Here is a 12,367-nt window from a genome sequence, read left to right as displayed (position 1 = left end):
CAACCTACCTTTGACCTATTCCCGTTGTGATTTCTGTTTGATAAAACATTCCGATGATTTCTGCCTTTAAAATCTATCTGCCTCAGATAGAAACCCATAATCAGTATGAATGGTTTCTTTGAATCTTCCAATCAGCAAAGTCAATTCATTTGTTTGTGAGTTTGGTACTTATGATTAATTGGCTGCACGGGCGTTTCTTTATAAAAGCTGCTGTGCAATAAACCCCAAAGATATCTAATCTGTGGTTTGCAAGTAATAATGTGCAATTTATCTGGAATTTAGATAGAGATTGCAGAGAAGGTACAAGCATCACGCTTCCTATTATTTGCATATTTAAAGCTTATCTTGGAGATTCTTTTCGTGAACATCTTTGCAAATGTCAACAGTACCAGTAAAAGTATGTGGTAAATCAAAAGAATACAGCAACCAATCTCACTTGAGTATCAGTAAATGTTATAGCCTGATATATATTGGCATACATGAACGGCTGTTTCGGAGAAATTGCAATGAAAAAATTTAAAATGTTAACTGTGACATAAAGATGCATTCTTCACAGTTAAATCTTGGTGATCCAATCAAGATTTACTTTCCAATCCAGTACCAAGAGAGAGTTTTTAGTAAATGTTGAGAAAACAATCTAGAGTAATGTAATTCCTCTAGATAAATAAAATATATTTCCAGCCCCAACCCAAAACGTCCCCTACCCATGTTCTCTAGAGATGCTGCCGGACTCATTGAGGTACCTAATCACTTTCGATCTTTTTAAAAAATCCTTCAAGATTCAAGATTCAAGATTCAAGATAGCTTTATTTGTCATCCAATATTGGACGAAATTCAGTCACCCACAGTCCAACAATAAAAGCATTAAATAAGCATTAAAATTACACAACCCCAAAAAAAACCCAAAACACAGTCCAACAATAAAAGCATTAAATAGGCATTCAAATTACACAACCCCAAAAACCCCAAAAACACAGTCCAACAATAAAAGCATTAAATAGGCATTCAAATTACCCAACCCCAAAAACACACAAAAAAGAAACATCCATCAAAGAAACATCCATCACAGTGAGTCTCCTCCAGTCCTCTCCTCACTGTGATGGAAGGCCACAATGTCTTTCCCTTCTCCTGCTGTCCTCGCCCGCAGTCAGGTTGTTGTGGTTGTAGGCCGCACCGGACGGTCCACAGCGGGCCAAGCCCAAGGCGAGTCGCAGCCGCACCCGCAGCCTTGATTGTATATGTAAAATACCCAGACTATTTATTTGTCCAGCAACCAATATCAATTAAACAAACTATTCTATTGTCCTGTGGCTTTGGCATCCTGCGGTCTATTATTTGGGTTGTACTTTTCCTGCATTGTATCAGTAAATACTTATCTGTTTGAAATTGGAATTTGAGATATCCGCCGCTCAAGCTAAAAGAGAAATATATTGTTTTAAGCACAAATGTAACATCTATTGATTTGTCTTAAATTTAATCAAGCAAATGGTTGGAATTCAGTTACTTTATATTGGGAGGAAGTATACTATTATTTTAATTGTCCTTCATTGTTAAACTGGGATCACTTTTATTTCAGATTTAAACATAAAATAAATGCACAAGATTTTCTTTAGAATGGTGGCTGTTGTGTTCTTCAAGTAGAGCTTTATTATTCTTCAATGCAAAGTACTATCATTTCTTGAAATCTGAAATAGAAAAAGAAAGTACTAGAAGCATTCAGCAAAGCAGGCAGTATTTATAGGAAGAAGAAAATCTTTGTTCATGTCATGCATTCCAACAAGAAGACATCAACATGCACCTTACCAGATACACACACACACATGCATACTCACAAACAGGCAAAAGCTTACAATCCTAAACGTACACACACTGTGCATGCAGAGATACACACATAAACAAGTATGCATATGTACGGACAAACACACCCTGCTCAAAAAATTACATATCCATGTCTACATGTATTGAATATACAGTGCAATAAAACATGTCCACAGAGGGCTCCAACAGTAATTAGAACAATTATTATCATTCTTGATAGTCTAAAAAAAGTGAAGTGAATTTTTGTTTTTCCATTGCTGTTTCTGGTGAATCAGCAAATGCCAGATGTTGAATGTAGATCTTTCCCAATCTGCACAGCTGAGGATCATACCGAGTTGTGCTTATATCTCTTTGAGAGGTTTGTAAAAACCAAGTACGATGAAAATAGGCTCTTTGAATCTTGGGCTGTGATCATTTAAATGCGTCATTTATCATCACTTATTGTAAATTTTAAAAAGACACATAGTGCTGGAGTAAATCAGTGGGTAAGGCAGCATCTCTGGAGAACAAGGTTAGGCGATGTTTTGGGTCATGACCATTCTTCAGGCTCTCACAACAAGCTATACATTTAATTGAATATCTTTCTGGTTTTCTGCATTTGTTTCTCCTTTTTTATTTACTCACAGGTTCTCGACTCAGTCTGATCAGTCAGAAGACCTGCTGACCCACTACGTTACTCCTGCACTTTGTGTCTTTTTTTGTAAACCAGCTTCTACAGTTTCTTGTTTACTGTTTTTATAATTGCACATTCTGCATGCCTAAATTGAATTACAACCGTTTTTGGAATTAGCTAAATCTATTACCTGCTTTGCTAAAATTCAAAAGCTAACTGTCTGTTTACAAGAGAGAAATTCATTTGAAAGGCAAAGAAAACAAAGGGCGTTTATGTAAATTAAAAAATGTGAAATCAAAATTGATTCATCAAGACACAGAAGGGAACATTACAAAATTTACATATACATCAGAACAAATTACTTTTAAAACAATGCTAGGCCTCTCACAACAAGCTATACATTTAAATGAACATTCGAGTTTTTTGCATTTGTTTCTCCTTTCTTATTTACTCACAAGTTCTCGGTGTTGCTGAAAATGTCAGTATATAATGCTTGTCTATAATTGCCTTAGAAATAGTGATGGTGAACATAGTTCTTCACCCATTGCAGTCTGGTAATTGTGGTTAAATTGTGGCAATGTAGAAGGGAGTTCAAAAACTCGGCCCCAACAGCGATGAAGGAATGACAGTCTATTTCCAAGTCAGGATGCCGTGTGCCTTGGAAGGGCATTGTAGGATGGGGTGCTCTCATACATCTACTGTGCTTATCAGTTACATTCTGGTGGTACCGTTATAGAAACCTTGATGAATTACTTGAGTTAATTTTGTAGATGATCAAATGTTCAAGATAATGGATACAACATTATTCAAACCTGTTGCCTTGTCCTGAGTGGCTTTGAGCTTCGATGCTGATGCAGTGCAAAAAACCTGAATCCATTCCCAAATTTGCCAGCCTGAAATTGATTCTTAGGTTGGAGTCTGCTGTCGTAAGAATTAGCAGAAGCAAAGATGCAATCCAAATATTAATGTATAATATTTAATGGTTCTGTTCTCTCAAGAGATAGTCAATGGAAATTATGTCCTCGATGAATCCTTGAGAAGTTTCCACCACTATTCATAAAGAAACCACATACAAAGATTCTCCAACCCCCAAAAATACTGATCCTGGGATCAAGTAGTGTGCAGAATAGCCATTGAATCTTTTAGGAACTAGTGGGGTTTTGATGAGTGCTTAGTTGTCCTTCAGCAGCAGGATTCTTCCCTCTGAATCAAGAGTTGAAGGGTTCAAATTATACTTCAGAGATGAGCAAGTAGCCTAAATCAATGTTCAAGTGCAGTACTTCTATGTTTTTTTTTGCTACAATATATGGCATCTATCAGAAGACATGTTAAACCAAAGCCCTGATTGTCCATCAAAGTCTGGGGTGATGTGTGGTTGGGCAGCATTATTCTTGGTATCCAGTAAAACATTTATCCTTTATTCTGAAAACTAAAAGACATTTTCTGGTTACAATCTTACTGCTTCTTGTTCAATCCTTCAGTGTACAAATTGACTGCTATGTCCCTACAGTTTTAAATATGTTAAATTTGCTGAGAAACATGATGGTATATCCATAGATCGTGCAAGACACTGTATATATGTTTGTTCTTACAAAAGAAAATGCACTGAAGAAGTAGCCAGACGTGTTACAATGAATGCACCATGGTTTGTGGAGTATGCAGAACTACCAAAATGCCAAGAGCATCGCATGTACCAAGAAGGCTCTGTATTCGGTTAAACACTCACAAAGAAATGTTTGAGAAAATGCTAGCCAAGGACCGTTTGGTGCGTGAACCTTGCTCACGGAATTCCTTTGCAACAAAATAATAACATATAGCATCCAGACAACAGTTGATATTGGCTATACACATGCTGCTCTGTACAAATAGGCTAATGGCTTTTTGTTCTGAACAGTAATTTTGGCCAATGATGTCCTGCCGTACTAAAAACTGGAGAAAGATGCCAAGGTGGGCAGGTACAAATGAACAGATAAAGATTACCAGATTGACACTAATGATTCTAATGCAGTTTACAGGGATGTCACTTTGCCTCTGAAAAAGTTTCCTCATGATTCGGACTGAACAAAACGTTATGATGGTTAGCGGGATCATAAAGCCCACTAGCTCCACAAAAATAATTAACGCTGGGCTCCAGGACTTATCAGAAAACCCATGGAAGCAGACAATTCTGTTGTTTGTGGTGTAATTGGAGCTTGAATCATCGTGAAATTGATAAACAGGGATGCTTCCCAGCCAGACAAAGACCCAAATAAGGAAGCAGATGATCAAGGTATTCCGGGGTGATCGGAAGGCTCTTGCTTTCAAAGGATGGATGATGGCGACATAACGATCAATACTAATGGAGGTGATGATGAAAATGCTGGCGTACATATTGACAAAGTAGATGGATTCTACTAAGGAGCAGAAGGCCCTTCCAAAGGGCCAACCACTATCTCGGTTGAGCATCTTAAAAGGAAGGGAGAACAACAACAGAATATCTGCCAAAGCAAGGTTGCTCATGTAAATGGTGGATTCAGTCCATTTCTTAATCTTGCCACAGAACATATAAAGGGCCAGTAAGTTGAAGGGCAGCCCTATGATGAAGATGGGGATGTAGACCACTAGGTGGATGATATTCTCTTCCACAGCTGTTTTGAACTCACAGCTTGAGCTTGTGTTGCTGTGGCTGCCTCGTCCCATGGCCTTCTTGATCCTGCAAAGAAAAAGCATACTTGAGAGCCCAGTTTTAAAACAATTGAAGTTAGAAATAATGTAGACAGAAGGAAGTTGGCAATGCTGGAATAATGGCTGATAATGGTTGAAATAATGACTGATAATTTTAGTGTATAAAGATGGAAACAAACTTCTAAGGACTGAATACAAGAGAAAATTTTAATTCACCTGCAGCACATTTGAAAATTCAGATTATGCAGTCTCCAAAACGTATCCCTTTCACATCGTCAAATCAGACTTCTCTGTCACGATTCAAAGCAAAAATGCTTGAATTAAATCATTATGGAAGTTACAGGGGAATGTGCTCGGGGGATGTTTGTTGCATGTTTTCTCAGGAGATTCAGGGGCTGAGTAGAGACCTGATAGAAGTGTATAAAATCATATGAGGCATAGATATGATAGAGCAAGAACCTTTTTCCCAGGATGGAAATGTCTAATAATAGAGTGGAGAGATATAAGGTCAGAGAGAGAAAGTTTAAAGGGGATGTGCGGGACAAGTTTTTTTACACAGGGAATGGAGGTGCCTGGAAGCTGCTGCCATGGGTGGTGGTGGAATCAGATACAATAGTGGTATTAAATAAGCTTTTAGAAAAACACATGCATATACAAGAATGGAGGGAAAAGGAGCATATGCAGGCAGAAGTAATTACTTTTATTTGGCACATTTCGTGTTCGGCACAGACATCATGGACTGAGTGCCTGTTCCTGTGCTGCATTGTTCTATGCTTTATGTACTATGAGTCATACAAGAGCATCAATGAAAATTGTTTAATACTATTCTATTTCCCTTGCTCACATGATGCTATCATCGGGAATGCACAAGCTAAAATGATAGTGGAAATATTTTCATGAAGGATATCCAAAAATTTTTTTTTTACAGTCGTAAGGAAAGTGTGGGTAGTAATTAGAATCCCCTTTCAAAACAAAAATAGAATCACAGACTTTCTATACCCTATGATCCAGCAAGCTGTCACAAACATTGGCCTTTTTCTTGAATGGAGTCTTTTGCCTCCATTCACTACTTGTGTTTCCCATTCTCCTGGACCCAGAAAGCTGATCATAGTGGCCAAGGCCATCCTAGACACAAGTGGTGAGACCCTTCTCACTAACATAGCCTCGAGTGATTTAACAGAGTCAGAGAGGTGATCCAAATCAAATTTATGAAACTATGATGGAAACCTTTGATAACCAGCCAAGTACACCCTCAACTCTGTGTCTGTTGAGGTTTTTCAATGTTTTTTTATAGTCTCTGAAATCTCAAAACATATAAATACTATGAAACATGTAAAACACAAAAATAAAGTTACTTAAAAAATTTTAAACACAAAATCAAGAAAAAATACTTGAAACACTTTTGAACTAAAAATAATTAATTCAAAGATGTATGCTTTAACTTCCTCTCCTTTCTTCCTCATTGCCCAGTAATCCCATTTAAATGAATGGGCTTGTGGATCCTGAATCTGATTTGGTGCAGGACTTGACAAGAGATTCCCCAACCTACATGTTCTTTTTCACTTTTGAAGTTCAGAGAAATGGACCGGTATATATAGGACAACTGCCTTTGTGTGGGAGTCCTGAAACTTAGCAACTTAGCAACAGTTATACTGTTAAATGCCAGCAATTTAGCATGGCAAAATTCAGCAGAACCCAGGCAGAGATTTAAAAGAAGATAGTCACAAAAAGATGGAGTAACTCAGCAAGACAGGCAGCATCTCTGGAGAGAAGGAATGAGTGACATTTTGGGACAAGACCCTTCCTAAATGAGATTTTAAATACTTCAATTCCCTGAAAAAAGTTTAGGATTTATTTTTTTGACTTATTTTTTTATACTTTAGGTTCAATTTGGGAGTATTTTATTTGAACATAGCAAAGTTAGGATTTTTAGCTTTAAACCAAAAATTCAACAAAGGTATCAACCTGGCCTTTATAAAGCACGGCTAAGTCCAAACCAGCAATAATAATTGAAGGTCTGAATAATTGGTCTGAAGAAGGATCTCAAACCGAAAAGTCACCTATTCCTTTTCTCCAGAGATGCCGCCTGACCCGCTGAGTTACTCGAGCGTTTTGTGTCCATTTTCGGTGTCAATCAGCATCTGCAGTTCCTTCCTACACAATAATAATTGTAATCTGGCAATACAAACCGAACCTTAATTTCTTTTCACAAAAATAACTTTACTTTTTATTGTCTGATCTCTACTTGTGGTTTTTTACCTTTCTGGCTTATCACTGACGCAGTTGAGCATCTTAAAAAAGATGGCATATAAGCCTATGGGTTGAGCGCTGGGAAATGAAATTAGTAAAGGAAGTTATTTAACAGCCAGCATGGTGAATGAAAGGACATGTTACGATTATGAAGTATGATTCCATTACTTTTTGATTCTAACAGACATTTCCCTTGGCAAATGGGATTGGTCAGTGGTCTACGGCATTTAAAATCCTTGTATAATATTTCTAAATAGCCTCAACAGTGCAGCACTGTACGGGACCAGTACATCTTGCAGCTCCCATTCAGCGGTCTCACTGAAGAGTTTATGGTGGCATGGACAAGAGAAGCCCTACAGTACAGGGACTCCAGGGACCAGAAGGTGTCATCGGCTGGCATCGAGGTGAGAACAGGGAGGAAATGGAGGGCGGAGAAAGCAGTGGAGGTGGCAGAGTCACGCCTAAGCCAAAAGGCATTGGTGGGAGTCATAGCAACTGGCAGAGCGGGCTTGGGATACTTCCCTAAGACCCAGGTTGGCAAGGCCCAGGGCAAGGACAGACACCATCTCATCCAGGAAGAGGTCCGAGCAGGTGTGGAGGAAGAGCGTGTGAGCAGGACGGTGGGGCTCAGGCAGCAGGGAGCGTGGACAAGGTGGGAGAGCTTACCGCAACGCAGGATTATCTGGTCAAACATCATGCAGGCAGATTTCCAGCGCGTCCGCTTCCTTGTCCAAACTGTCTGTGATGCCCTACCAAGCCCAGCAAACCTCCACGTCTGGGGCTAGAGCGTGATACCTTCCTACCCACTTTGCACTGGAAGGGGATCAGTAGAACATCTCCTCAGCAGCTGCCCAAAGTCCCTTGGTAAAGGTCGCTATCGGTGGCGCCACAACCAGGTGCTTAAGGTGATTGCTGAGAGCATAGCCAATGCCATCAGTAGCAGCAAACACCACCATGCCCCGAAGAAATCAATCACTTTTGTCAAAGCTGGAGAGAAGCCTCGACAACAACCAAATACAAGGCCGGGCCTCCTCTACACGGCCACTGATTGGCAGCTGCACGTCGATCTGGGAAAACAGCTGAAATTTCCACAGCACATCACAGCAACATCACTCCCGCCAGACATGATCATCACCTCCGAAGTGACAAAACAGCTGATTATTCTGGAGCTGACAGTGCCCTAGGAAGAGCATATGGAAGAAGCAAATGAGAGGAAATGCGCAAAGTACCAGGAGCTGGTGGAGATGTGCCGGGACAGAGGCTGGAAGACACGCTATGAACCCATAGAGGTGGACTGTAGAGGCTTTGCAGGTCGCTCACTCTGCAAATTCCTCAACCAATTTGGCATTACGGGGTTGGCAAAGAAGAGGGCCATTCAATCCGCAAGCGAAGCCGCAGAGAAAGCCACTAGATAGCTTTGGATTAAGAGGGCTGATCCGTGGGCAGTTGCTGCTGGGACGCAAGTCGGGGCCTGATCAACCCCGGCTGGGTCGCCTGGGCGAGGGTGTCTGATGTTGTGAGACCCGAAACACCCGATGACCCTAGGTCACATCACTGAGGATGCGTCCCAGTGCATCCAGAAGATGTATCTTGCACACACATAAAGCAAAATAAATGAAAACAAAATTCCATCATTTATTGTCAGCACAAAACAAATAAAAACCTATTGGCCGAATAAAGGATGTTATGTTTCTTCAGTTCTTAAAATCAAAATATTCAAGCCTTACATTTTTTAAAGGCTCTGAATATGCTGCAGTTCAATACTCTGCATGTGGATATTTTCAAATATTAAAAGAGTCACTGAAATAACCAATTTGACATGTTCCAGTCAGAATTCAAATTATTTGTATAAAGTGCATTTAGGTAACTTGTTAGTTCTCTCATTCTTTGTCCCCCTAATTACCCATCATAATCTTAATTGGCCAACCATAACCAGCACATTGCCACTTTTTATTCCATATTGGGTAATTGGTTGCTCCAAGCAACACATTATTTAATTACTCAATTTTCAATGGAAGAAGTTCTTTCAATGTTTAACTAATGTGGAGTAATTGAATGTTGTTCAGAGAGAAGTGTCAGACAGTCTTCTTGGTGATCAACCACTGGTGAGGCAGAACAAAACTGAGAGCGAGAGTGCTGCCAAAAAACGATAATCATTTAACATCAACCCAACTAATCTGGTGTCCAGTAATCTTGTAGATGGAGAATTACTCTGTTTTTAAGCACAGGCTCCAGACGGACAGTTAAGAAGACCCTTGTTGGTAAGTAAGTAATAGATTTTATCCTATTAGGTTGTTGCTTTTGCGTTTAGGAATATGAAAGCAGCAGTTTCATAGGACTTCAATTATACTTTATGTATTTATCTTGCTGAAAATTTACTACAGGAATATTCTTGAATAATTGATTCAATCAAACAATTTTCAGATTCATTCTCATTTGGCACAGTTAATCTTTTTCACTAATCCTACTGGCTTTTCTTATAAATTGTCTATCCCAATTGGCTGGGTCAATTGCAATTTAACGGTGTGAAAGTTACATTTGTTTCTTTTTGCTGCTTTTTGAAAATGTATTAATCTATACATTTGCAAAGTGAGTCTCCGATTTCTATATAGATTTGTGTGTGTTATATTTCATCAGCAATATTTTATATTTCTGCATGTATTTAATCTGGAACCATCAATTCCCGCTAGTTGTATCATTCTTAGGAATCTTTAAACTTCATAGCATATGCGGATCAGATCGAAGCTTATCACTGCCAGCGTATCAAGCAAACATCCAAATCACAGATACATATGTAATTCCACTTTACAAAAATTATTTTTAAATAGTGTACTTACAATATAGTTGTCTATGATAGGTTTTCTGGAAAGTGACTGTATGTACCTTGTCCACCCTTGTATAAATGTCTGAACATCATCAAAATGGTTTGACAACGTTACAAATTTTAACCACATCCTATGCCCACTGCCAATCTCCACAAGTTCCTTTTGCCAGTGAAACTTGTACACAATTCTGCAAATTATACCTTCCACATGCTGCATTTCTCTGGCTCATTTGCATTTTGTGATTCCTGATGTACACCTTTTCTTCACAATAACTTCTGTTATTCTGCCTTGCATTGCCCTTTTGGAATAATGTATATTTCATGTTTAACCATCTGTCAGACCTTGCCCTTTTTAAGTTCCCTCCATCTCGTTCAGTGCTGGTTGGTCTGTAAATATTATCTGGCGTGACAGAGAAGTACTTTAGGGTTAACAAATGATATTTATGTGGGTGCAGAAGTCATGAAAATGAAAGAACACTTTTCAGTGTCAAAATATCAGCAATCTCTGAAGGGCACTCAACCGGAGAAATGTGTCACACCACTTCAAACAAACCCACGTTAAGTTGCATGCTGTTCAGACTGAGGGTAGAGAGGAAAGCAATACTTCAGCGCGCTGGGAGGCATTGAGGTAAAGGGATCATACCAGAGCATCCTCCTTAAGCAACAGAACAGGTGGAATTTACCCAGGGCACCTCCCTTCAGAGAAAACGTAATGACTAAAGCTCACAAAGTCTTTACTTTATTGTTATTTAAAGAAACAAAGCATAAACACAGAACTGTTTTAATTTTCCCAAATAATAAAATCAATAAAACTTGCAAAGTAAATTATTTCACAAATGCAAGTGCATTCCGGAAGATAAAAACCAAAAAGTTCATTTATATTATTTCAGTTCGGTTTAACACCAGCATAAGAGGCAAATAATTGAACTGACTCTTGAAATCTGTAAAGGAGAACTTTCTTGAGGAAGGAAGCTGTGCTTGGCCTTGCTCTGAGAAATTGAAGTTGGATGGGTAAAGAGGGTGGGTTGCCAAGTTGAAAATGCTCCAGTGCAGGAAGAAATAAGCACAATGTCATGTATAATAGTGATAGGCATCGTATCTTCTAAAGGAGTGTATATTTCAGTGAATTAAGATAAAACAAGAAGATTGGAAATTATGACAGACTAACTAAAAATTAAGCAACAGGAGGTTTGGATATACTCATAAAATGAAATCATCATCCAAAGCTAAAGCTCCCTGGATAATAGACAACATTTGGATTAGAGTGAAATAAAATAAAGCAGCCCATCGGGTTCATAAAATAATCGAGAAACAAGCAGAGTACAGCAACTGCTAAGTTGTTCTGATAAAGGAAGGAAGAGGGGCATAAAGAAAACTAATGTTAAATAATAACGAGCAGTTTAAAATTATCAAAATAATTTTGGGTCTGATAAAAACCATAAAAGCAAACATCTGGAAGCAGAGGGCACAGTTTGAGTATTTAATTTGTGTGTTTTTTTAGTCTTTAAAAATGTCACAGTAAAGAATGGACGATTACAGAAGGATTACAGAAATTGAATGGGATACAATTGAAACTGAGGAGGCACCTCAACAATTGGTAGTATTCAAAGCAGAAACATTATCCTGCCCAAATATAATGTTTATTTAAAAGTGAATCTGAAAAGTGCAGGTTCCGTACTGCACGTTTCAATATTCCATAGATGTGGAAGTGAAGCCAAAGGATTGAGGAGGTGCAAATGATACATTTTTAGTGCATAGCAAAGACAAGAAAGATCCAACATTAGTGGCATTGTTGGACAATAATTAGAACAATAACTTTTGCATGGAAAAATATGAGTTCATATAGAAAAGCTATGTGGATTTTCTAAAGGCAAACATTTGATTTTGGATTCCCCATTGCCATATATTCATGTTTGTATTAAAATTAGTACTACTTCTCCTCCAGAATTCAAACATTTAAGATACTTTCTCTTTTATCTGATTAGATTTCTATTTTACTTTATCTTAATAGTTTCTATGTTCCCTTTCTCTTCTGTTTTTACTGCCATACCTCTTTCCTACCTACAAATCAAATTCTATCTTTGGGTGTTTGAAATCATGAGATGAATTGCAATATCTCTGAGATATTCAGAGTTCCTCCACAGCCTCTAACCTTATCGTCTTCCAGCCCCGCATGGCCCGGTTTTACCTTCTCCCCA

General features: G+C 38.6%; 2 protein-coding genes across 2 annotated transcripts in view; one reads left to right on the top strand and one right to left on the bottom strand.

Moving 5' to 3' along the window:
• Positions 1-12,367, top strand: part of LOC144599074 (NACHT, LRR and PYD domains-containing protein 3-like) — a 47,621-nt gene that overhangs the window by 20,546 nt on the left and 14,708 nt on the right. The window lies entirely within an intron of this gene.
• Positions 4,154-5,140, bottom strand: LOC144599210 (G-protein coupled receptor 55). Its single transcript, XM_078409964.1, has one exon. The coding sequence runs from the start codon at positions 5,138-5,140 to the stop codon at positions 4,154-4,156; it is 987 nt and encodes a 328-aa protein (XP_078266090.1).

This window comes from Rhinoraja longicauda, chromosome 13, assembly GCF_053455715.1.
Source record: "Rhinoraja longicauda isolate Sanriku21f chromosome 13, sRhiLon1.1, whole genome shotgun sequence".
In the NCBI taxonomy this organism is placed as follows: Eukaryota; Metazoa; Chordata; class Chondrichthyes; order Rajiformes; family Arhynchobatidae; genus Rhinoraja; species Rhinoraja longicauda.
This window is presented reverse-complemented; position numbering and strand designations above follow the sequence as displayed.

Excerpts from the sequence above, each read along its gene's own strand:
- LOC144599210 (XM_078409964.1), bottom strand. The coding sequence starts at position 5,140 with ATGCTTTTTCTTTGCAGGATCAAGAAGGCCATGGGACGAGGCAGCCAC.